The 26340-nt window shown below is 41.3% G+C and overlaps 1 protein-coding gene across 1 annotated transcript; it reads right to left on the reverse strand.

Moving 5' to 3' along the window:
• Positions 1-3804: 3804 nt before the first annotated feature.
• Positions 3805-25896, reverse strand: crip2 (cysteine-rich protein 2). Its single transcript, XM_070919816.1, has 8 exons — positions 25798-25896; positions 13253-13347; positions 8864-8921; positions 8041-8172; positions 6857-6925; positions 6645-6739; positions 5549-5606; positions 3805-5297 (listed from the first exon to the last, which is right to left on the reverse strand). The coding sequence occupies exons 1-8, from the start codon at positions 25838-25840 to the stop codon at positions 5230-5232; spliced, it is 618 nt and encodes a 205-aa protein (XP_070775917.1). The 5' UTR covers positions 25841-25896; the 3' UTR covers positions 3805-5229.
• Between the last annotated feature and the right edge of the window lie 444 nt (positions 25897-26340).

A 26340-nucleotide genomic window follows, 5' to 3' on the forward strand; every position in this document is an offset into this window, starting at 1 on the left:
ATTTCCATTGAGAGATATCCGAGCTCCTTTAACTGGTTTAAAGTGGGCAGGACTCATTTGGGAAAAAAGGTGATATTATAAGCAATATTTGAGTACATTTCTTTTTTTTATGACAGTTGGTGTGTTGTTTGCTCGTGTTGCCAAGCTACACCAAGTCAAATGTGATCAAACCGCACCCACACAGTCCTGTGTTTTTGTGTGAAATGCTGCGATCTTGCCATATCGAAGACAACTCAGGAGGCACCTGAAGTTGCTTGACGTCCTCCCGCATCCGTATTCTTCATATATGTTACAATCTATTTGTAATTGTGTCATCATGATTGTCCATACTGTAATTTTATTATGTTGGTCTATTCTATTGTATGTCTGTTCGTCCTGGGAGAAGGATCCCTCCTCTGTTTCTTCCATTATTTCCCTGTTAAAAGGATCGAGGGTCTAAGGACAGAGGGTGTCGTATGCTGTACAGATTGTAAAGACCCCTGAGGCAAATTTGTGATTTGTGACATTGGGACTATAAATAAATCGACTTGACTTGCCTGAGAAACTCTAAAATGGCAGTGCATGAAAACAAACTTCCATATCATCAGCCAAAGACATTTGTTTAATGTCAATAAACCCAGATTTAATGAAAATGGCATTATATTGTCAACGCACAGTATTTTAATCGTCACACGACCAACTCTGTAATCATACAACTATCTTGACGAAGTCGTTAACATGGGAATCTTTCCGTGAACGCTGCTTAACTCTGTATAAATGACACCTGAGGATGACCCCCCCCCCATGCCAATTCAAACTTTAAATGCTACATATTTGTGATATAAATATATAATTAATATTTTACCTCCTCAACCTCACTCTGGCAAAGGAACCCATAAATGTTCCTTTGTAGTTTGCTCCTAATCTTCGCAACAAAGCCAAGCTTGAAAGCAAACCACTTTCATCATGGGAAGTCGCTCCTTTATGTTCGCTGAGACTGGCCTGCCAGGGAAAGTGACAAAGTGATCCCCTGAGTCTTGTCCCGGTTCCAGTAAAGTGACCAATGCACTCGCTCGCTTCCAATACGGCGGCTTTGGTCACTCCACTGAAGCTTTCGGACATCTGGTAGATGGGTTGAGTCCATGGAACGTTCACAGCCCACAGTATGCGAGTTCTATTTAGGGAATAACTGTAGATGGTGGAAATATTGTTTTATGATGTGAGACAAAGTCTCGCTCCTCTCAGTGAAGAGGAAATGGTCCAAAGGAAAAGAAAGACATGGGGAGGAATTGATATCCCCTTATTGGAAAAGCAGTTATGAAAGACATTATATAAAGAGCAGATATTTCCATATCTCACACCTCCAATGCAGAATCACTTTATTTGCTGAGAGTTACAGTCCCTCCTCATCTTCAAGCTACATTTTTTCCTTCTCAGATTGTTTAATTAAAAAAAAAAGGCTATCTATAGCGTGCTAACATGCTCACACTTACAATGTTAATATGCTAATGTTTACCATGACCGCCATCTTAGTTTAGCGTGTTAGCATACAAACATTTGCTAATTAGCACTAAACAACGTATGATGGGAATGTAATTTTTTGTCTTTACAATTCATCCTTTGGGGGACATGAATGCCCTTAAATTATCAAAATATTTAAGTTTGGACCAAAGTGATGGACCGACAATCAACCGACAACCACGTGGCTTAGTGTGGCTAAGTCCAAAAACACTAAAATCACATATAAAATAAATATTTTTTTCTTTCTTGGGGGTATTTGTGAGGTCTCTGTTACTGAGTTTAAATTTAATGTCCGCAAAAACATAACTTCACTCCAGCGCCATGAGAAAAGAAAAGCCCAAATCCCAACTCATCTCCTTGCTAGCCTTTAGCTTTTGTAACTCTTCTTCAGTCAAATGCAACATACTTGCATGTAAAAATGGACAGAAACTTTAAGAAATATGTTTCAGGTTTTCAGAAAGACAAATGACAGAAATATGAGAAAACCAACTGCGATACAGAAGCTAAAGGCAAACTAGGACAAGAGATAAGGTCGGTATCTTAATAGCACTGATACAGACTTAACATACGATGTGGGAGACAATCATTAATACATTCAGTATGCTGAAAACTAAGTGGACCCGAGTGAAGCGGCTGACTCTTCATTCCTGAGGCCAACACTTCCTGCAGGTGCTGACAACTGTATTCTCTCTAAGTCCTGTGTGTCTAATTTTGCCTGCAACAGATGGTTTCATTTGGCAGTCTCCATCACAAAGCCACAGTCAGTCCAAGGTGTGTGCGAGTCTGTCGTGACTGATGTGAAAACAACAAAGAGTTCACATGTGACGGCATATATGCTGACATCTGTTTGGTATCCAGGCAACGATACAGTTTCCCGGGTGTGGTCCAGTACAACGGTAAAAAGATGTTTCCACAGCGAAATTAAAAGTGACCAAATGTGGGAAAAATGGCATTTCACATTTTGATTTTATGACTAAAATTATGACATAATGTGCAACTGTGAAGCCTGCGTATGCAATGCTACCGTACCTGTTTTACCCTGAAACTTAACACGTTTTAAAAGTAACGTAATACTGAAAGTGTGCAGTAGGGCAGAGCCATTCTTCCTGCTGTCAGTCATCATGTCTGGATGTGTGTGTGTGTGTGTGTGTGAAGTGAGAAACAGTGAGCTAAGTGTTGCCTCACTGTGCTAACTGAGCTAACACCCGCCAGTCATTTCAAACACACAGTTATTCTTTTAGGAGTGTCGCTTTCAACCTCAAACAAAGCAAGCTCGTCCCATTTCAAAGACCCTTCACTGTTGTATGCTAATGTTACCCTCTCTGCTGTGCATTGCATCTGCTTACTGGAGGTGGACAAAATACCAGGAACACCTAAAAAAAAAAAAGTGCACTTTATTTTGCTTCCTATTGTGTCATATAGGAACTGATATATGACTGTGAATTTATATGAAGGTCCACAAGGACTATGTCATTTTCTACAGGCAAATCAAAAACAGCGATTTATTAAAATTATTTTCTGGTTTATGATCAAAAGTTTTTAGTAAGTAAATCCCTATAAATCATAACAAAAACAAACACACGGTTGTTTCATCAAAACATCATTGGATATTATCAAGAAACCATGGGATCCAAAAAATAAATCATGACCAAGACAAGCATTAGCTAATGTGGGCGTATTACATTATATTGTAGGGTTGTTTGAGTCCAACCTCTGAGTATATACCATCACATGTATTTCTCTCCCTCTGATATCTGTTGACAATAACAAATAGATTACATCCAGCTATGAAATAGCAGTTTATATCTGACTAAAAGAGTTAGGAACACCTCATAGAACTTTAAAGCTTTCCCACATGCAGCACAGATTATATAATTGTGCTTTTCTGCCTCATAAAACACGCTGCGTTACAGTTATGACAGTCAAGATTGACCTGAGACGAATGAGCCATGTGATTCATTCAGGGAAAGCTTGCAGAGCACGCTTGCTCTGCTTTTGAAATGATGTTTCACGTTCTTTGCTGTGTACTGTTGACCAGAGTGACTACAAAGTTGCTCCCAGTATTATTTGTACGAGAGCTTCCCCTGCTTTTGCTGGCGGCCTTTCAATCACATGACTGTAATCTGAAGTACTTTATAGTATTCACAGGTCAGACTGGGAGTGAATTGAAGACAAGTACATGTAAAAACAAACACATAGTCTTCAGTACGGCTCAGTTAATGCTTGATTTTTTACTTTCTGTCATGTCAAATTTAAACTAATAACTGATAATTAGACAACAAAACCACAAAACTCACACAACATGTAGTGTTCGTTTATTGAAATTCATGAACAGAAAAGGGAGTTTAAAATCAGTCGAACAATAATTGTAATAACACAGATGAAGAGTTCCCGAAATATTTATTTGAGGGATTAAAAAGACGAATGCAGCAGGGCTGAAGTGCTGCGTTTCAGTTCTACAGTGAGCCCTGCAGTGTCTATGAACAGGTAATAAAACAAACACAGTAACAGTCATACAATAATACTAGGATGCACATTCTTACAGAATGACTTGTCTGCAGTGCCTTTGTTTCTACGAGCTAAGCTACTGTTTCTGCTAACGGCAAAAAAAAAATAAAATACAATACAATACTTAAAAATATCGTGCGTCATCTCTTGGAAAATAACAGCAGGGTTATTTATTTGAAAATAACAATAAAAATCTTGATCGTAGAGATTTATACAGCTTACATTGCCTCGTTTTACCTCCTTCATAATCAGTCCCATAAAAGGGTAGTAGTACAATGTCTAATGGAATTTAAAGGCCTTGAATTAAAGTAATAAATACATGTTTCTCTCCCCGCTTCCCAAAACTTCAGCCACATTCTGCCACACTTTAAAAATGGTATTAAGTATAACAACTGGGACAAAACGTTTGTGTTATTTATTTGCAAATCATAGCTTATTATTTATATTGACATAAAACAGGTTATTAACGTATTCTCAAAAGTAAAATAAACTCATGTTGACTCAATACAGCCTCGTGGATGTTGAAAATCATGTAACAGTCGCCTGAGAGATCCACTTTCCCGCTATTTTGTAAAACAGAATCTCACTTTTTTCACATAAGGAATGTTGTCAGGCAGCCAAACTGTAAATATGGCATTTATAAAATACAGATTTATTGGCACGGTGCTGCCGAGCACCACCTGTGCGTGGTGCAGCCTCCGAGGTGAAATTCCTCTGGCTGTCAACACGCCACTGTCAACGCTCTGCACCTCCACCTGAGAATCACTTTCTATCCAATGTTTTCTTTAAACATACGTCATCTCATCCTCAATCACACTGCGGTCAGGGTACAAAATTGAAATATAACACCTTCTTATTTTTCTGTGGTGACGTTTAATGCGTTCACATACATTTATGATTGTGTAAACATGGCAAAAACATGATTTGAATGGTGTGTAATAACCTTTAGCAATCATGTGGGGATGCTGGATGTGGCTGTGCTGAGGGCTCTCCTCCAGCAAATACATATAACACATGTCTCGGCAATTCAAAATCATTCCTCATGGTGCTAAATCTGCCGGGAACGGATCAGAATAAAGGAGAAAAGGATCTGGAGCAGGAGGTTGGTTGTCTCAGGTATGAACGCACAGGTGGGGGAAGAGAAAAAAGGTTACAAATAATACTGTGGTTGATGGTCAGTGTTGTGTAGAGAAGAGGGATGAGGCTGAGGGGGACAAAGGTTCAAGGCTCGGTCACTGCACTGGGCTCCTTGTCATAGATGTAGCTGCCCACACCACCAGTGTTCACGCCTGGAAAAACCACAGGGACAGCAGTGGGTTGTCAGGGGGTTAAAGGAGAGGGCAAGAGAAGGTACACATTGAGCAGGAGAGGTTGCAAAACATTTCCTGTACAGGCTCAAGAAGCCGCTGTTATGGTGAAATGACTCTTGAGTAACACTTGTTTGTGTGCAACGTGTGCAGCAAGTGCTCAGACACAAACGACATTCTGTTTTCAAGTGTAGCTGATAATCGGTGGGTTGACAGCACCCCCTAGCGGTTACCTTTGGGCCCGAAGAGGACAGCGTAGCATGGTTTGTGGCAGTAGGGCTGGCCGTCATGCTGGAATATGAAAAAAAACCCAAACATTAACACAATGAAAAGGATTATTTTTCTGTCCCAAAAAGGCTACATGATGGTCACTGAAGTTACAAAGGGAGACTTTTGTATATCCTGGTCTTGATGATGATATCTGACCTTTTCCATGACATGAATTAGGTGTTGACTTCCCATTTGTCTGCAGTTATCCCTGTTTTCTTTGTTTCATTTATCTCTTCTTCTTTTTTTTGTCTTTTTCTTCTGTTTTTATGCTTTATGTCTTTTCAATTTCTTTCTTTTTCTTCTCTTTTTGGGATAAATCTACTGGTGTTGATATATGATTTCAAGAGAATTTACTTGTATACATACAGTCTTTAGAGTTTATTTAGTGAGTATTGATTACAGGTGTAATGAGGGAGCTGGATGTTGTAATTAACTCACTTGTCTGAATGTGTGATTGTTTGACCCTGAGGGAACCCGGTGTGCGGTCGATAACACGTTGATCTTGTTTTTAATCTAGTAGCCAAAAAGGTTTCTTAACCTTTGAACTTTGACAAAACAGAACTTTTTGGAATTCAATCCCCTTTTTTGTGGACACTGGTTGCCTTCATGTGCATCAGGAAGACATGCTCTGTGTCACGTCGCTGCCAAATCCCTCATTTGTTTTTTTAAAATAGAGCATTTTATACTCAGTGGCCACTTTATTAGGTACAGTACAATCTAATGCAGTCCAATACAACAGCCCTGCCGTAACATGTATCTTTACAAAGATTGTAATGTTCAGTTTGTCAGAAATGTTTATTGCTGAGGTCACAGTTAAAGGTGGTGTTGAGGGGGTCCGAATATTAGAAACACCACCTATAAAGCAGTCCAGTACAACACCACCACTAACTATATAATCAACTCCTCTATGACAGTGAAAAACTGAACATTATAGGCATCAAAACAGTCCGACTTAATGGCAGAACAGTTGTATTTAGAGGGTACACGTTACAGTGTATTTCTATCACAGCATTTCTTATGTATTTGTCTTTCTATTTTGTTCTTTCTTGTTTTCCTCACCTCTGCGTGGCTGCCAGGAGCCAGAGTCTTGCTGCACCTCTCACAGCGCAGGCAGGGTCGATGCCAGTCTTTGCCCAGCGATGTCACCTTCTCAGCTATTGTGACAAACACACATACAAACAAACAAACACCTGTGAAATGCCGTGGCAACCGCTTTGCACGTTCACACCTTTTGCCTCACCTTGTTTCTTGGAAATGCGGAAACTACTTACCAAAATACACCTTCTTGCTGCATCGGGGACACAGGTTGGCCTCTCCGGAAAAAGTAGTGATGCTGCCAGCTGCTGACACATTACAGACACATTACACCACTAATCCTTCCTGATTAGGTGTGAAATCCAGTGTACTAATAATGTAGGGGTATAAAAGTAAGATTGAGCCAAGCACTGAACAGCTTTTATATGTTTCAAGAGGGAATTATTGAGTAAAGAGGCTGATTTTGCCCATCTAAATATTCTAGTTTCCAAGTTAAAACACTTCATTCACTCCCTCTTAAAACAGCCAATCATGTGAGCCAATGGAGGGTTGGCATTAATGTAGTGCTGTGCCTCGAACTGCAGGTGGCGCCAAAAGGCAAAGGCACTGGTTTGATTTGATTATAAAAACAACCTACACATGACAAACATTTGCACATATTCACCAAAAACAAACAAACAAACAAAAGACTCAATCCTACATCAAACATAAACATGCAGAAAAACGAACAACATAAAACAAACTATAAACTACAATAAAAGAATATAAAACAAAAAAGTGTATTCATTTAAACACTAAAAGTTAAAATATCTTGGATTATGGTATAGTAGTCCTGGCAACATCAAAGACTGCTGTGCCCCCGCTACATTACTGACTGAAAGTTGTGATACAGTATTACACATTATACAAACTGTACTAAAATATTAAAAGATGTTCACCTGTCTCTCTCTTTCCATTTGATTAAATAAAGTTTTTACACACGTTTTTAAAAACTGTAAAAGACTCCTAAGATTTCATGTCATCTGGAGAGCCTTTTCCAAATTTTCACCCCCACACATTGAAAGGATTTAGATACAAAAGGTAACAAATTAAATAACAGCTGAGTTTTCTGGCTTCAACAACCAAGTGGATGGAAAACAGCCACTAACTCAAATCTGCACAGCAGAGACAAATCAATGAAGACAGCAGATAAAATGATTTTGTTCCTGCTGACAGGGATTTCCCAGAACACACTATCTAACACGTCTGAGAAAAGTCCCTCCTCAAGTCCCAAAAGACTTTGTTTATCGATGTTCTTATCATTGAGTCAGCAGACTGACAGCTTCTTGAAAACATCAAAATCCAGTAGCTTTTTTTCCAGTCAACACTTGCAGATAGATCCACAATTTACTTTAAATACGGCATGAATTCTCTCGTTTACCTTTCGATGCTGCCTTGGGTGCGAACACTCGCTTCTCCTCAGCTTTGGAAGCTGAATCCACACTCGTGGGAGACGGGTTGTTGTTGGCTGGAGTGTCGTACACGTAAGAGCCGGCTCCACCAATGTTCACACCTGGAAAGGTAGAAGGAGAAAGAAAACATCATCATCAGTAACTGCAAACAAAGAGTAAGAAATGTTAATTTGACATTGAGATCGGCACTAAAATATTGTAAGTGACTCTGCTGATGTCTGAATAGTCTGAAACCTCCAACTAAAATTCTGTAAAATAAATAAAAGAATAGCTAGCTAACATCAGTAGAAGGTAATTAACATACAGGCACATAAATATAGAAGTAAATGAATGTAGTTTTGTGAAAATGTAAATAAATACATTTGACATTTCTTCATTCATGTAATGCATTTATGTATTCTTCTGTTTATTATTTTATTTAATCATTAAAACATTGATCTATTTATGTATTAATTTCAGCTTTTTTTATATTTACTTTAAATCATTTTAGGCCTTCATACTACACACTCTTTTTCCTTTATTCAACCAGGTAAATGTGATTAAAGTCTCTTTTTCAAAAAGGGCAGCGTAAAAACATCACAACAATAAATACAAAGAACATTAACAGACTAAGATGAATGTCACACACTATAAAAGAGTCGACAACAAATCCAGTTAAAGATAGATAAAGAAGAAGAGCAATAAGAGAGTACAGACAAGGTTTAGAGATACATAAACAGATAACAACATACTGCATGCTGTGTTTAACAATGTGAATGTGAAGTCGTTTATGTAGAATAAAATGAAATTTACCTTTTGGCCCAAAGAGGGCAGCATAGCATGGTTTGTGGCAGTAGGGCCGTCCATCGTGCTGTGGAGGAGACAGAAAAACAAACGGACTCAAAAGGGATGTGAGAATACCAAAAAAACAACCTGATGACACTAATGTGAAACCATGACATGTGATGTGAAGTCATACTTTTAACGCATTTTTCTGACATCATATATTTTGGTTTTGATCTTTTTTACCGTGGGGGGGGGAGGAGATGGAGAGATTGTGTCCAAAAACGGAGACAAGTCTTTTTTTTTTTCCATCTCAACACATAATAATGACGCCGGCTGTTACACTTGAGTGCAACCTACGTGTCTGTACACCCATGAAGGTCTGCCACTTGAGAGGGGCAGAGAAGCTACTCTGAGACATAGATGGCCTGTTGCTGATGCATGCTGGGAAAGTGGCGGTCATTACAGGAGCATGTGATCAGCTTGGGTAGGGGATCAGGGCTGAGGGCCAGGGTGGCCACTGGTCCAGAGCCCAATGCCCAAAGAAGAGAAGAACCAAGCGAACGCCACGGGCAAGACGCCAGGCCCTGGGTGGCTAGGGAAAAAAAGGGGACATATTACCCACAATCCCTTCTGCTTTGGCCACATGAGCTTGTTTTCCTCAGAAGACGGTGCGGCAGAAAAAAAAGGATTGTTCGCTCACCTTTAATAATCTATTAACCGTGACAGGCTCAGCTACTCTTAAAGCAGCCACGCACTCCTTTCACACTTCCTGTTTGACATTTATGAGATCCGTGAAGGTCTGGACGCCGATGCCAAGCCGTGACTAAGCACTGATGACTTTCTCAGGACGGGACACACAGGGCTTCTTTGTCAAGTGAACTGAGAGGTCTGTTAACAGTCGGTCGTACAGTATCGCTGTGGCTCTGGCTGTGAAACGTCAAGAGGCAGAGAGACCCTAAAAATGGATTATCCATCGCTGCACAGCCCACTCTCTTCCCAGAAGTTAACTTCCCACATCCTGACACCAAAATCTGTCTTCTCCATCTTTTCTTTTCTTTCCTGACCTGCCCCCTTCCTCATCTTCCTCTTAAGCCCCATTGCTTCAAACTCCACTCACTTCTTTGCTGGTTTTCAGGATCAGAATGAATGTGGATCAACTTTGAACACTTGTCTGTTTTTGTTCCAATCAACCAAAGAATGGTTTTTCCTTTGAAGGATTATTTAAATGAACACTTTTGTGTAACAGAAACATATTTTCCCTAAAGGGGAACATATCAAAGTCACAGGTATTGGGGAGTAATACGGCATATGTGGAAAAAAACGTTCTCGCTGAGGTCAAAAAGTTGTAACTTGAGTCAGCGTCGTTAATATGATGATCATGAGGCAAGATTTTAAGCTATAAGTAGCATCTTTTTTATGGTTTCTAAGTGGATTTATAGATTGAGCTTCAAAGCTCATTCTTGACCTTGGAAACAGCAAACAATCTCACCTCAAGGTCCATTTATTAGCCGTTCTGGAGCTTTCAGCCATGAGCAGGTGAACGTTGTCCAGTTGTTATGGAATTGTACGATTTATAGACGTTTAACACTGGAGGTTAAGTTCCAGTGTAATGTCTGTAAAGTCTGATTTGACCAAGGTATGACTCGGAGAAGAATGTATGCGTCAGGAAGCTGCTGCCCTCCTTCGGCCTGCAGACGACAGGCCACAGTGGGCTTCATCCTGCCCCCGACTCCTTTTAAAGAAGCAGTCAGCATTGCTCTGAGGGTCAGGACCTTTTGCATACCAGGCCTGAGATGACATCAAACACCCTCCCTGAGAAAACCAGTCCCTTTATATACCCTTTTTTAAAAATGTTTCTACACACATATATATATCTAATGTCTCTCAGCCTCACTCTGTTTCCATGACGATGATCAAGTATTGAGTTTTTGCCTACTAAAGTCCGGCGAATGACATGGTGCTGCAGCCCGGGGCAGGATTTGGACGCTGTCCATGGAGAGAGAGCGAGGGTGGAGGGGGAGAAGAGGATGGAGGGCCGAGAGAGCGCGGGCCTCAGAGAGATTGTGTGACTACATTACTGTAATCATGCAGAGATTAAACAGCAGAGCAGCATCCTTTGAGGTCTGCAGGGAGATCGCTTTTTGTGTACAAAGACGCTGAGATCACGTCCTTTTTGTGCTGAGAAAGGAGCGGGAGACTCAGGAGGTGTGTGTGTGTGTGATATTCACCCACGTACAGAGAGACGGCGAGAGGGTGAGAATTGAAATCGTTGGCTGGGTCATGAAAGGCAAACGACAAAAGGGCATGATAAGAAAATCCCCAGGGTGAAGGCGCCCGATAGTGAGCAGCGCGCAGTCGGGTGAATCTATGTTGAGATGTGATACTGCAGTGTGATTACGTAACAGAGAGAGGGAAAAGGATCTGAAAGAAAGTCACCCTGTAACGCTGTGGGGGTTAAAATTCCCACAAGGGCAACTCATATTGACATACAACAACACACAACAAGGCAGGAAAAAGGCATGCGCTCAGCAATTTCCTGTATAAAATACACAAGTTCTGTGATACTTCATATCTCTACCTACTGAAAAACACTTGGAAATAACCTGTTCCAGTCTAAAGGCCCAGTCACATCAGCTTTTAAAATGGCAACATTTCATCAGAGGAATCACTTGTGGGGGTGAAGTTTGACACATACATTGCCACCATTGACCAATAGCAAACCGTCTCAATTGTACTGAGTTTTGGGGGAACGAAGAGCCAGAAAGTCCAAAATGGAGGAAGCTATCGTTGCTTATTAGCTGAGTTGCACCGTTCACTTTTAAATTCTAAGGAGTAAAAGCTGTTCCACAAAAGAGGAATGGTTTACAGACAGTTATGAGAGCTCAAAGAGCCCCCCACCTTTCCATAAATAACTCTTTATTGAATCAAATTATGCACAATCCTGAGAACAAACGCGGGGGAATAAACGACACAGTACAGAGAACATGGAAAGAAGCTGGGAACAGCTATTGTGACTGACTAATGGCATCTTGCCTCTGGCTGCCGTGTTAGCGGTTAGCTCGTTTTTGCTACAGTAGTTCACAAACTAGCCCTGCATGTAGTGCCGTGATCACAGAGTGTCTTGAACCAGATATTTATTGTAGTGCCTTAGTGTACACTATGTCAAGAGATGTTCAATAAAAATGTATTCTTGTGTACGGAACTGTACTTTTTCATAGTTTTAAACACTGAAAAAAGCCAATGTTAAATGTTTTCCTAAAAGTATAAACATGCCACATGGTTAGCATTTTTCATTGAGGATCAACTGTAGAGACAACCTGTCAATAGGTCAATACACGACCAGGCAGCACTGACTTTCCCTTGTTAGATTTCACAACAACAGTCAATGAACTGCAAAGACATGGAGTTTGTTGTCCTTTGATCCCGTGTGATCAGCACTACTATACTGATATCTTATAAAGAAAAACCTAAAATAGAACTTGCATTAACAGAGAAAAGCCCATAAAGTCCATTCAGAAGAGCATACCATGAGCCATTTGGTGGACACATTTAACCACAATGCTTCACAGCATCACTGAGTGCATATAATGCAAGCATGAATGGGCTCAGTGGGAAGTGAACTCCTACCCCAGGCAATGTTAGTGACCTGCTCCATGCACACAGCTATACAGGCTACAAGAGTCCATATCACTGCCCCAGTTACAGAGTTAAAACCCACATCTTGGGGTTTTTAGTTTAAAATTTCACCATTTATTTACATTGTTAACAAGTTAGACTGACGGTCACCCAAAGGGTTTGTGTTTAAAACCCTGCCAAAGTACCTTTAAGCAAGAAGCTGAACCTGTAAATCACTGTAAACGGAATCTCTTTGGGTTTGGACTGTTACATAATTGCTAAATGAAAATAAATTTTATTTGCCAGTGATGGAAGAAGTATTGAGATCTTTTAACTAAGGAAAAGTAAAAATATTTCATGTCCCCCATTCAAATTCTTACTGAAGTAAAAGTACATTATTAGCAGCAAAATGCACTTAAAATGTTTCAGAATGTTATATTTATATATATTTATTATAGGAATAGTCATGTGTAAGAAGCATTTTAATAGTTTATTTAATAATTTAACTGTCAACGTGGTGCTAAAGTTTACCATTTCTATAGACTCTTTGGCGCTTTAATACATAACAATGAATCCTCTTTTATAAACTGATCATATGTTTTACATGTAAAATCTTAACCTGAAAAGTAACTAAAGCTTTGAAATAAATGTACAGTAGTGGAGTAGAAAGTACAACATTTCCCTCTGAAATGTATTTGAGTACTTTCCTCCACTGTTACTTGCAGCACTAGTGAAGACAAACATTAGTATCAGATGTACGTAATGTCAGTACTGTACAGTTACTAGTGGTGTCTTACTGACCTCAGCGTGGCCTCCAGCGTTCAGGAGCTTGTTGCAGCGGTCACACTTGAGACACAACTTGTGCCAGTCCTTCCCCAGTGATGACACCTTTTCAGCTGTATATGAAAGACAAAAGACAAGAGACAGACAAAGGGACGGGGGGTGAGTGCAAACATTGATATAAAGCAGCATTTATATACATTACTGTGAACAACAGCCTTTATGTTCTCCATCGATTGTGGGGGCTTTCTATGTCTTATAATGTGCCGTTCAATCACTCAACGCAAAGAAGGATGACGTCCCTCATTGCTTCACTCTTCAGAATAATGATTGTACTGTATCTTAGGGCTGCTGTGCCCAGGGGAGAGACCCTGTCATCGTGCGAAATCGAGTGATTGCTTTCCGAGGGGGAGGGGGTTGAATACTGGGAAAGCCTGTGTACCACACAGGATGCTGCAATGATGTCATTGCGGGATAGACAGACAGTGGCGTGAGTCCCAGTCCAGCTGGAGCAGCAGGGGGTGTCCACATCTAACCCAGATCCTTTGTGTTACACCTCCAAACATACACACACCCCTCCCCCTGTTTACAGTATACCCATCCTGCTGCAGACGGCCCTTCAACCCCATTTCCGTCCCCTTTTTTCTCTAGTCTCGCAGACCGACCGCCCCTCCAGACAAGCAAGGGACCCTAATTATACCCTTTCCAATAATAAATCTCTGCTGCCTCCACACAATGGGCCCTAAGGAGTCGTGCAGGCAGCAGAGGAAACACCTTCTCTTATCAAGGCAGGGCACAAATAGCCGGATACTGGAGTCTGTTTCCTACATACCCTCAGTCAAAAACACACACAAACATATACAGCCTGTAAGCCGACATACAGACGATTACTTCCTCATGTACTTCCACTCTCTAGCCAGTTTCCCCATATATACCAGAACCTGTAAAACTACTGTCAAATTCCTGTGTGAGCATCATGTCAGGAAGCAAATTAAATCAGACATCAAAGATTTGAGAGTCAGTTTCTGAACAACATGGAACGCAAAATACACAAGAAGAAAACAAAACAAACTGGAAAACAAACTCAAGTGTAACTCTAGACGGCGACGACAGCTTTTCTTTGGTATCGTTCCTATTATGTGTATTTTGTGAATTTTGTGATGCTTTGACCAAAAGAATTTCCTCCTCTCGATAATAAAGTTAAATTTGATTGTATTTGATGTGAAAATTATGTTACGGGTATCGTGTGGAAAATGCTTCTCAGGACTGCTTTAGGAGACCTGAATACTCCCTGCAGAGGTTTCTGTTTACTCTCCAATCAGTTTCCTGTCAATTACAACACTGAGACAAATGGCCAACAACAAGGCCCTGGAGAATAGCTGGGGATGGGGTGCAGGGTGAGGGAGGGGGAGACCTCCCATCAACACTTGAGAGCAGAGGAATGCTGACTTGCCGGAAATGTTAAATCACTCTTAAAGATACAGTTTTTCAGAGTAAAAAGCCAGCAATAAATCACTCTTTAAAATCAATACTCTGCTCTTGAATCAGAGGATGGCCACAAAACCTCCAGACACGACCACTCCAGTTAAAAGGAAACATATGAATGGGATCAGTAGCTTTTGTCTGTCTAACCTGCTGAACACTGCTTACATGCCAACTGACACTTCCAACTATTAACGGTGTGCACAGTTCAGCCGTCACTGGCGCTACAGTGCTTGAAGTTGAAGCTAAATTTTCAATTACAATTAAACTGACTTCATCTGCTCTTAGCAAACACTTCTAACATACACTTCAGCTATTAACGCTGTAAAAAGTTCAACTGATGCTTCAACTTTAACTGAAACTTCAATTACTCTCATTGTTTACAGTTCAACTTACTCGTTAATTGACATTTCAGCTGCTTTCATCTCTTACATCCAACTCTCTACAATGCTTGAACTTTGACTCTAAGAAATTACATCTCAACAGATGCTTTAAACTTTCAGTAGCTTCAACTTCAATGCCCATAAAATGTTTCACTAAGAGAAGAGAATTAACATTTTAAAAACATTTTGTGCATGCCACATTCAGCGTGAGCACACTTCTTCAGTAAGTTTAGCTTTTAAATTATTTATTTGTCACCTTTAACCCTTTAAACACCTTCAGACAATGTTTAAAGAGAGCATAAATGGAACCAGCAGGGGTTTAACTCCGAGTGTGAGTGTGTGTGATTTACTTCCTCTTAAATCTGAGGATACCCACATACCTCCTGACACCTCCACAGTGTTAAAAATACTGCCGGTGTGTGTCCTCAATGTTGCGTATTTACTGTGCGTGTGTTCATGCCATTGACTAACTCATGAACGCAGACACACCTTCAGACAGATCTGAAAAGTCAGCGTATGAATGGAAACAGACGTCAGAGCCTTACAAGTATGTCCTCAGTCCTCTGGATGTGACTCTGACTGTGTAGTAACAAAGTCCACTGTTTAACAGCTCTCTGTTTTAAAGGGCAGTTGTTATTATAAGAGGGGTGAGCCTGTCTGTCTGTATTATGTGTTCTGGGAGTTATAGAGTGGGGGAGGTAGAGGGGATCTGCTTCTGGCCCAGATGTTTATACCCCCAGCTTCTATCCTTTTTATCCTTCGTATAGCCCCGACTACCAAAATAAAGCCAGAAAACAGGCATTTCAGTTGACATTTTGCATCTAAAAACAAAAAAGGAAAAATAAAATGATGTAATGACTGCACCAATGGACCGAACAGTTCTTCATCTCCCAAAATAGTAAACGTGTGGGCACAAATGAGGCGACAGAAATGCCACCAAGTCTCCCTCAACCTCATTACGGCAACAACCTGAGGGTAAATGCACCCACATGTGCAAACAAACAAGCTCCTGTTCACAGGGAAGTCTCTCCGGATATTCACATTTACATTGTCAACATCGATGAGGATGTGCCAAATCCTTTTAGCCAATTCTCTCACGACAGCCTGCAATTTGCCTTCTCTCAGAAGCACAACAACAAAAGGATTCCCCTGTGACTATATGTAAACAGTGGAACTGCTTTGGGAAATCACTGCTGAAGAGTTGTAGAGCTTCTCACCTGACATTTGTGTCTGCTATCGCAAATAAAAGAGCAGCACTATTTCACAAACAAATGCTATATATTGTAAGCGTGACTGCTGTTTAGGACGTAATCTAAAAACAAAATTCATCAAGATACGTCAGAAGCTGGGTGGCTCTCCACCTCGGGTAAACAGTTTCCCTGGGGGAAACCCTGCAATAGCAATCCACTTTCAATTAATATGACATACCAAAATATGGAGGTGCTGAAGAATTGACAATCCCACTGGATGAGCTCCATTGTGGGATTGGATAGAGCTCATCTTGGCAGTCAAAAAAGTCTAAATTTGGTTAAAGACATAAAAGCCTGGGTGGAGCAAAGGCATGAGGAACAAGCAGAAACCACAATCGATGACTGCGATAGGCTCAGGAGACCTTTTTGAATAGATTTAAAAAATAGTACATGTTTTAGCTATTAGAGATACTACAACTTAGTACAGCTGTACTGGTTTAATTTGTGGTGGTTGCTGCTTGGGAGGTGTTCCAAATATAAAGTGGATTTGTGGGACTTTTCACATGGATGCCATTATTGAAATCACGTTGTGTCTCTAAAAAACAAGTAAAAAATAAATGTTCATTATTTATATGAAGCACTGACTGACAAATAACACTACTGCAGAAAGGAGGATGAGGAAAAACTGGAAACAAAGTGCTGGTCAGGGGTCATCACCATAACCATATGATACCTGCACCACTGTAAGCTGCTTAACTTCATTTGTAAATTCCTGGTCTAAGCTCTTCCGTCTGCGGTTGGTTTCTCTGATTGTATTGTCAATATGGTTTAAATCACAGAGACAGCCTGCTGCTGACTCCTCTTCTCACCGATTTAGCCTCAGTGTTTACGAGTGCTTGGTTTCACTGATGTTACTGAACATTAATCAGAGGAGAGGACGCAAAGCTTGACGTACTCTAAAGTGATTCTGAAGAGGCCTACGTGTGCACGTCAGTCAACTAAAGCCACAAAAATTGGCGTTAGAGCCTGCGTTTGTGATAAGAAACATGAACATGTAGAAATAGGTGCCGAAACTGTGCACTGCACCACCCGATGTGCATAAACACAACCGTGGCACTCCACCAGCCTCAGCACAGTTAAGATGATTTGGAGCCAGGAAATTACCAAACAGGCTCAAGTGCAAAAAAATTTACTTGACGCCCCCAAAAAAAAAGAAGGCATTACGACAGTGTTAGCTCTACCACTGGCTTTACACTGGCACGAAATGAAGGGGCAACATCTCATCTAAACACAGTACGTTTTGCTATTCAAAACTCAAGGCATGAGTAAGTGATTTATGTGCTTTTACCTCACTAAATGGAAAAGGCATTTAAATTGTGAATGGCTGTCTGATTTAATAAGGTCAGACATATTCACACTTCAGCCATAATGCATTTCATAGCTACAAACACGCAGGCATGCTTTGAACTGTGATCTGTGAAAGACCACAACTAATGAGAAATCACAGTTTCCCCTCACTTGGTCATATTTCATTCTTAAAAATTTGGCTTTTTCTACTGTTCTGATGACATATTATCCACCATAGCAGGCCATAACTCAAAAGATTTATCAGGAGCCGACACAAAGCATTAGATAGGGACAGTCCTGGTCTTTGATGAAGAGAAATCCTCAATTGGGCCTAACTTTATTTCGGGCAAATTGGAGTCATAAGACATCTAATGCAAAGGGTAAAAACATCAAATGGATTCAGTATCTTTGAAAACGAATGACTCGTGATATTCCAGTGGGTGAGAGCATCCATTCTGCTTGCAAAGATTCAAGTACATCAGAGAACTCCAAGCAGGTTATAACTCGATTTATTCTGTTTGTCCTGTTTCATGATTCTGTTACACTTCAGATCATGTTAAGAGTGAAACTAAATTATGTACAGACAGCCCGTGAGAGGAGCAGCATGGGAGCAGGCCTGCAGCAAATGGTCAACAACGCACACTGTAATTGGACAGCAACAGAACTTTAACAAGCGGGAAAACATTAACGGCCCATTTCTCCAAATGACTTAATTATGGCTGCTTAATCATCAACAGTGACAGGGCAGCTGCGCCCAAACGCTACAGCTGACGACGGACTGAGATTCAGCCCCTGGCTCGGGAGGAAATCGCTGTCTTACTTAAAGCCTAAAAAGTTGCAACAGAACAACATTTATACAGCTAAACTCCCAGCATGCCAACGCGGCAGGAATGTCTGCCACAGGGTTGGGCTCTGAAATGTCATATGGGTGCTCTCTTATCAGTCAATAATTCGATCAGGGTGCAACGGGGGGAAATCTAATGCGTTCGACAGAGCAGCCATGGCCGCTGCTTGGTGTGTTGCAGGAGGAGATGAAATCCTCAACAACTGTAAAGGACGCCGTGTCTGGTTGTTTAACGGCTTTAAGAGAAGTGTAAATAGATGTAACGCAGTTTAATGAAGCACGAGCGTAAAGTCCTCATTGCTATATAAAAACCTACAGTTTCTGACCATATTCTCAATCAGTTTGTCACAGATGAGGCGTCAAATCACAAGCTCATGAACACGCCTCTGTAATGTTCATGATGTAACCGATGTTATTGTAAATATCTCTAAGTCACGGTTGGCTGGATCGTGTTCTGTTGCGCCCTCTGGTAACGTGGACCCATCTGTTCAGCTCTTCCCACAATAAACCCGTCCAAAACACACTCATAAACCAAAACACACACACAAATAACACACTGCCCTCTGCCCATCCTCTTTCTCATTCCCTTCATCTATCAGTGACAGCTGAGTCCACGCGGGTGTTTTTCTGTCACAGCAGTGTGATAACAGCACGTCCTAATAAACACCACACACCTGACTGACTGAGTCTGACTGGAGGCCCAAAAGGCAAAGCAGGACCCAAACACGGGAGGTACACTTAGTAAAGAAATACCCCGGCTCATATCTCAAGAGAGATGTACCAAAGGAAAAAACAAGCAGCCTGTGTTTCCTTCTCTGCATCCTCCAACTATTCTGTTCTCTGGAGTACAAACACCCTCAAGGACTGGTGACCTTTTACTTAACTTACGAGACAATCGCCATTCATTCGGGCACACAGGGGCATTCAACCTCACCAGGGGAAGCGGCTTTGAAGGAGTTGGGCATTAAACAAACTCATTCATCACATACTCGACCAACAACAGTGTCTTTTAATGAGTGTGGGGACAACCTGTGCACAATTTCAGAATGCTCAATTCACACGATCACAACATTTTCTATGATGTCTGAGTAACAGGTTTACGTAATTACACCTAAAATAATAACGCTACGTATTGTGATTAAAATGATTAATGATTGATGATTGATCATTAAGAGGCTTTGCCAAAGAAATTAGATGTTTACAGGCAATATGCCAAAATTGTAGAGCTAAAACTATAAACTCATTGTTGATTGACCAATTGATCATTTCTTGGCTTAATTCACTAACTGCTTTGTCTGTAAAATGCCATAAAATAAGGAGAAATTCTGAAGGCAAGTTCCCAGAGAACAAGGTGTCTTCTTCCAATGTATTATTTTGTATGAGCATAAGTTAGGAAATCCAATACGATTTATACTATAATGATATATGAAATTCTTGCATTAAGTACTTCAGAGCTGCAACTAGCGATTATTATACAGATGTCTTCTTTTGTCCGACCAAGAGTCAAAAACCCAAAGATAAAGTATAAAAACAGAGAAAAGGAGCAAATCCTCAAACTGGAAAAGCTAGAAACTGAATGTTTACACATTGAATGTGTACTAATCAATTACACGTGATTAATAATCTATCTATCTCTATATTGGAATATTTTAAACAAAATGGCAAAGAAGTTGTGAAAAAGAGTTTGAAAAGATCATCCTGTGCTGGTTCTGACCCCGGCAGTGGTGTGTTACAAATTGATTTGGTCAGGGTCAATGTATGCATGCAGCTCTCTGTGGTCCTCACAGTGACTGCAGGATGAGGGGCCGATGCTAAAGAGCCACTAGGAAACACATATTTGGATCCGTCTCTCCCTGTGGCTGATGCAACCCTGTGGCAAAACTTAGCTCTGGAGGTCGTCTGTCGCCTCAGCCAAGGCGAGGTTTCCTCCCCAGGCCCCCCCCCCCCCCCTTTGTGAATAAAAGAGGCCGACCTCGTGAATCCTGCAGGCTGACGTAAATGGGCTGCAGTTAACTCGCATCCTGTCTGCGCTGGTCAGAGGAGCCGCAGGCAAAGCGCTGCTCCACAGTCCCTGACTCGGTGACTTGCTCGTCCTCCCTGAACCCCTGGGACTGCCTGCCCACCAATGCACCTCATCTCTAACTGGTCAGGACACTGTGTCCCAGCTACAGGGATCTGTAGATCTGCATGACTAGCTTACAGAGTAGTGGACCATGTCTTCAAACGACGAAGCAGGGGCCTCATTACAAAAAAAACTGCCTGACCCGTCTTCATTGAAGTTTCAAAGATAGGATAAGTATCTTATCTTAACTAAACTGTAAACTTGATTCTTCAATCGACACTCATCCAGTCATGCCTGCATCTTTGATTAGAACAGAATATCAACGGCTGTCTCACCTTACTCGTCACTGGCTAGCTAGCTTGCTGTAATGGACAAGAAAAGACAGGTGTTCAGTTTTAGCTTAGATGAGTTGGAGGCATTAATCGTGTCGGTGGAGGCGAGGAAACTCCACCTTTTTGGAACGTTTTTTTCCCAATTATCAGCCATCATTTGAAGTGGCAAGAGGTGGCGGATGCTGTCAGGTCAGTATACAGAGTTTTGAGGACTGTAGGCGCGGGAAAAAATAAAGTCTACCATTGCTGTCAAATTCAAAATTGATTGTCTTGGCAGTCGATACATCCCCATTAATACATGGTCCGGGAAATTTAAAGCGTCATCATATGGTTTGAGTAGCCTTTCAATCTTAATATTTCTGTGTTCATGTTGTTCCACCTAACTTAAGAAATTCTTCAGTTAGGACAGTTCTGTAAGAACTTAATTCCTATGATAACATAAGATCCAGTTAGGAAACATGTTTCTGTAATATCCTAAACTGAGATAAGATTCAGACGTAAGAAGCTTCTGTAATGAGGCCCCTGGACTGTATCACTGGAATATTAGTTAGAAGGATGATCAGCCCTTGAGGGGTAAACATCACATGACAGAGGCATAAATCAATGAAGTCTTGTAAAGTGGAGTAATAAAAACGACTGCGTCTACATGAGCATGTGGTCAAGTGGAGTAGTTCCCTTTGAAAGTGCTGAAAAGACATTTAAGTTAAGAAATGTACAGATTGTGTAGCTGTGAGTTAGCTTGCAATGTACGCACTAAGTGTGTATTTGTGTTTATGAGACAGCTCAGACTCAGGCTGATCTCAGAACTTCGCATGAACTCCAATTCTTTCAGTAATTTTTCTCCAATCTTTCCCCTTTTCCCTCCTGTCTCGAAGTCACAAAGCCAGAGGTCAAGTGCAAATGTTACATTCAAATTAAATATTTTCAGTTTGCATTGAAGCCTCGTTGCCTCGTTGACTTTACACGTGATTTACATGCTATCTCTGGATACCCAAAATCTCAAGCATGGCAGAAAATATCACACAGGACGGGGATGCCAGCTTAGAAAATTCATGATCAGAGTGTTTTAATTTACTATGAAGAATCCTAACTAGCTGCACTTTAGGATTACGTGCTGTTCTTCAGTCTACAGTCTTCCTCGCACAAACTCTTTGCTGTAGCGCCTTTGGGGTGAACGCTTCAGTCTGTACCATTGTGAATCTAATTTTCTTGTTTTTTCATTTGTTTTGTTATCAAATTTTCTGCGTTTTGTCCAATATGCTTCCAGAAAAGAAATGTAAGGCCAGTGTTCAGCCTTCATTGGAAGTGTGTCTAGCTTGCATAAATAAAATCAAAAATGAGATTTGATATAATTAAAAATACTCAGGGTTATAACTTTAAATTGTGAGTCATTTGGAGGAACTAGACAACCACTCTTGTTCCTCTGTGCCTCCGCTGTTATGTAACAGGTCATTCTGCTGCAAGGTGGAATTGTTTCACCTGTGTTCGGGGGGGCTGGCTTTCAGCACCAAGCTTAATGCCATCTCCATTAGGGGATCATATTTGTGCCTCAAAAAGGCAGAGAAAAGGGACCTTCTTTGACTGGTGCACAGTAGCTGGCAGGTTATGCAATGGCAATGAGCAGGAGGCAACAACTCAAGAAATGATGTTACATAACTGACGAGGCACATTCACACAGCCCACTGGGCACCCAAGTGGAAAACAGGGTACTCTAGCGTTGACAGAAGAGAGGAGAAGGGGAAAAAAAGGGTATTGTGTGGATGTTTGGGGTAAAAGCGGGATAAAAAGAGGTGTGTGGGAAACGTATCGCCAGGCTTAGAGGACGGAGGTATTCTGCCTCGCTGGAAAGACAAACGTGCACAGAGACAGAAAGAGCTTTGTGTGAATAGAGATGTCGTTTCTCATTATAATGCATGAGGCACTTTGAGAGTCTCCATTTAAATAAAAGCGAGCCATCTCACCCCATTTCCCTCAGTCCCTGTACTTAAAAAAAAATCGAGGGAATTCAGGGACTGAGGCAGGAGCAAGTGATTGAAGAAGAGGAAACAGAGCCAGAGTGAGAGGAATTGGTGAATGAAAGAGAGAAAGAGAAACTCACAGCAGAGCACCATTAGTTCCCATTAAGTTCTCATTTATTCACTTAGCTGCACAAAGATGCATTGCTCCAATTTGTCGTGCACAAGAGTTGAATTTGGGTCCCGGAGCCGGGAGACTTAGTGAGCCATGCTGTGTTGTGTCCTGCATGGACTCTATCACACGCTAACAGTGTGTTTCCACTGGGACTGGGTCACATGTCAGCCAATTGTCCCTGGCGTATTCTAAGCATCTCTGTACCACAGGAACTAACAGATGCGAGGCCACAATGTGGACGCTGGGAATTTGAAGTCAGCCAACCCTACAATTAAAAAGTAAGATGTTCACATTCTTTTAACGCCAGCGACAAACGACGGTTTCCTGCACTTGAGGTTGTAGAAACTTCACAGGCAAAGAGAGCGGCAGCAGCAGTCAACATTTGCCTTCAGTGGCGATGAAAATGAACCGTCACCACCATGAAACAGCTGTCCATTAAAGTAACGGACGGAAAATAATAAAAACACATTTCCCTGAAACCAAAAGAATGTCAATCCCAGACTGTGGCTCACCGCTGCCATGTGACATGACGTCTTTTTTTGCAGAAGTAAGGGAGGAGAGTCAAGTGTTAAAGACGCCTTTGCCTGCTAAATCCAATACTGGGCAACACCAGCTGGAGGACCAGGTGGGTAACTGCAGGGTGGGCAAATCACTGCTCTATATAGCACACCACGAACCACCACAAAAAGAAAAAAATGGGAGAAAATGGGACGGGAAATAGACAGTTTTCTCTATCAATAACACATGTCCTGGTGTAGATCAGAAGGAAGGGACTTTTTTCCACTTTACTCCCTCATTCATGCATGTTTTCTGTCTTTAACCTGAAAGTTTTCTTGCATCTCTGGAGAGCTAAGTGGCTGAAAGGAGGATGTATGTAGGTGGAGCTGCTGAGCTCACTGACATCATGTTGGTGCTTCAGCAGCACAGGCTGAACTTTCCCCCACCCTGACCTCTCCCATGCCTTGTTATAGGTTTCACAGCCTCCCTTGCAAACTTTGTCATTAACACTCCCCCACTCACTTTCTCCATCCTCCCTGACGTGTGCAGCTGATTCCACCCATGCTGGTTCCTAGTAGACATTCATCATCCTCATCATCCTTACAGTCGACTCAGCCCTGGGCGCTCAACACCCATTTAAGACACACCCCAACCAAAAATAACTCAGCCAGGATGAATCTCAGTATGTTACATAAAAAAATAACATAAATCACAGAGAAGCTGTGACTCACTCGCTGCGGCGAATTAAGGCTTCAACACAAATGAATACTCGGACATGCATAAAATCTGTATTGGAGGAATATAAATCTTATTTGCGCAGATATTATTCCACACCACCGTGACTCTCAGGACCCACAGCAGAGCATAAGCAGCAGCTGTGATGTTTGCTGCCACTGCTGTTACGTAAGAGAACTGCCATCCACTCACATAATTGATTTTGACCCCCGTGACAGCTCCGATGTGTGCTGTGAAGTGTAGAAAAGATCAGCACCGAAGAACGCATTTTTTTGTTCCCAGCATGCAGCCAAACATAAACACGGGATTATTCAGGCTTCAACGGGACAACAGCATATTCCAGAAAACTAAACTGAACAGGGTGCATATCACGTGCAGCCTTGAGATTCAAAGCAGAGATGTAAATTTTTGTTTATCTTCATGACCTGAGCTCCTTTAATCCTCTGCTTTGCTCTTATCTGTGTGTGCTCTTATTTCCTTCACTGCAAACATCTGTTATTGTAAATATAAGATGCCATCATCCTCGCTGTGCTTAAGTGTGACTCAAAGCTCTTTGCCCAAGTGGGTGTTTTTGTTTTCCCCATCTTAGTTTACAAGGATGCAGAAGATGCATGTTTACAGGTTTTCATCCCACTGACGCAGCATGATGTTGCCCAGCTCCTCTGCTGTGAGTGGGCAATCTCAGCATATGGCATTTCTGCACTCTTGGCAAGGGCTTCCATCAGCAACCCTCCAAAAGCCAACTGCCATGCTTGGATGTTCACCAAACACAACAAATTAAAAATGGCACAGATCAGTGTCAAAAGAAGATAAATCATTTATCCAGTTTTGTGAATATAGTGCATACAGGGCATTTTCTCTCTCTCATGTCCATTAAGAGCATTTGATATGAAATAAAAAGTATAGATTTGTTGAAATATTTGCTCTTATGGCTTTTGTTTACATTCATCCCTTTGCCTCTCCAGCCTTTTGTCTCTCTGAATCATTTACATTTCCAGCAACTATTTGCCTAAAACAAAATGCCTAATCTAAGGAATGCTTCCCTTTTGACAGCAATTCCTTTGGGAAATGTAGGGAGGGTTTACATTTTTCCCACAACTGAACAAATGCCTAAAGCAATATTGAGCTTTATGGATCCAATAGTAGTGGCTACTGTCAAACATACACCACAAAAATACTTTTAATATCCTACTGTATGTCGAGATATTGTTCAAAACACAGATAGCAGCTAAATTGCATGTTTACATTGAGAACTTCATTTGAAAAGTAGGCATTTTTAGTAAATGTAAATTCTGTAGCTTACATAGCTTAATTCTAGCTGTGTGAAGCGGACATATTTTTTTCAATGAATGGGCATTAACTGTTTTGTATCCGATTAGACACACTATTCATGGCAGTTGTAAATTAAGGAACTACAGCATTACAAAAACTGCGGAACAAGTTGTCCCAAAAAGATCGATCCCCCCTGTCAAGTGTCTGTTTCGGCTAACGAGCGGGATCACCATCATGACCCAAAAGTTACATTTTTAAAAGGTGGGACCAAATAAAGCGGGCATCACTTACCGAAATACACCGTCTTGTCGCACTTGGGGCACTTTGAAGCCATGTTGCGATGTTGTGGGGTCGAGTGAAAGTGATCTGTTTTGTTTGTTCGGAGCTGCGTCCACTTTCTCTCCGTCCTCTGGTCTCTTCTCTCCACAGCAAGTGTCCCGCTCCGCTCACAGAAGCTGGGAGCATCTATTCAAGTCAACGGCTCCTCATTTGCATAGCCCCGCCCCCGCCACGATACCCGTCCGCACGCCTCCTTCACGTGTTGTAGGAAATGTCGCCGCTTGACGGTTAATGCCGAGACAACAAACTGGTAGAAATACTGAAATTTTGAGTGAATTGACTAAATGTTACCTCAGTTTGATGCCTGTCTCGGCGTTTTCTCTTCATTCTGCCTCCCTAGCACATTTTTTAGTAGTATAAGTATTCTTCATACAAACAACAACTAGCAACTATTCAAGATACATTAGCCAAGTAGCAAAATATGTAAATATGTAGCTAGCTATGTATCTGATTAAAAGCAAACAGCTACAAATCACAAACTGAATTTCTATTTTC

The sequence above is a fragment of the Enoplosus armatus genome, chromosome 15 (assembly GCF_043641665.1).
Source record: "Enoplosus armatus isolate fEnoArm2 chromosome 15, fEnoArm2.hap1, whole genome shotgun sequence".
Taxonomy (NCBI): domain Eukaryota; kingdom Metazoa; phylum Chordata; class Actinopteri; order Centrarchiformes; family Enoplosidae; genus Enoplosus; species Enoplosus armatus.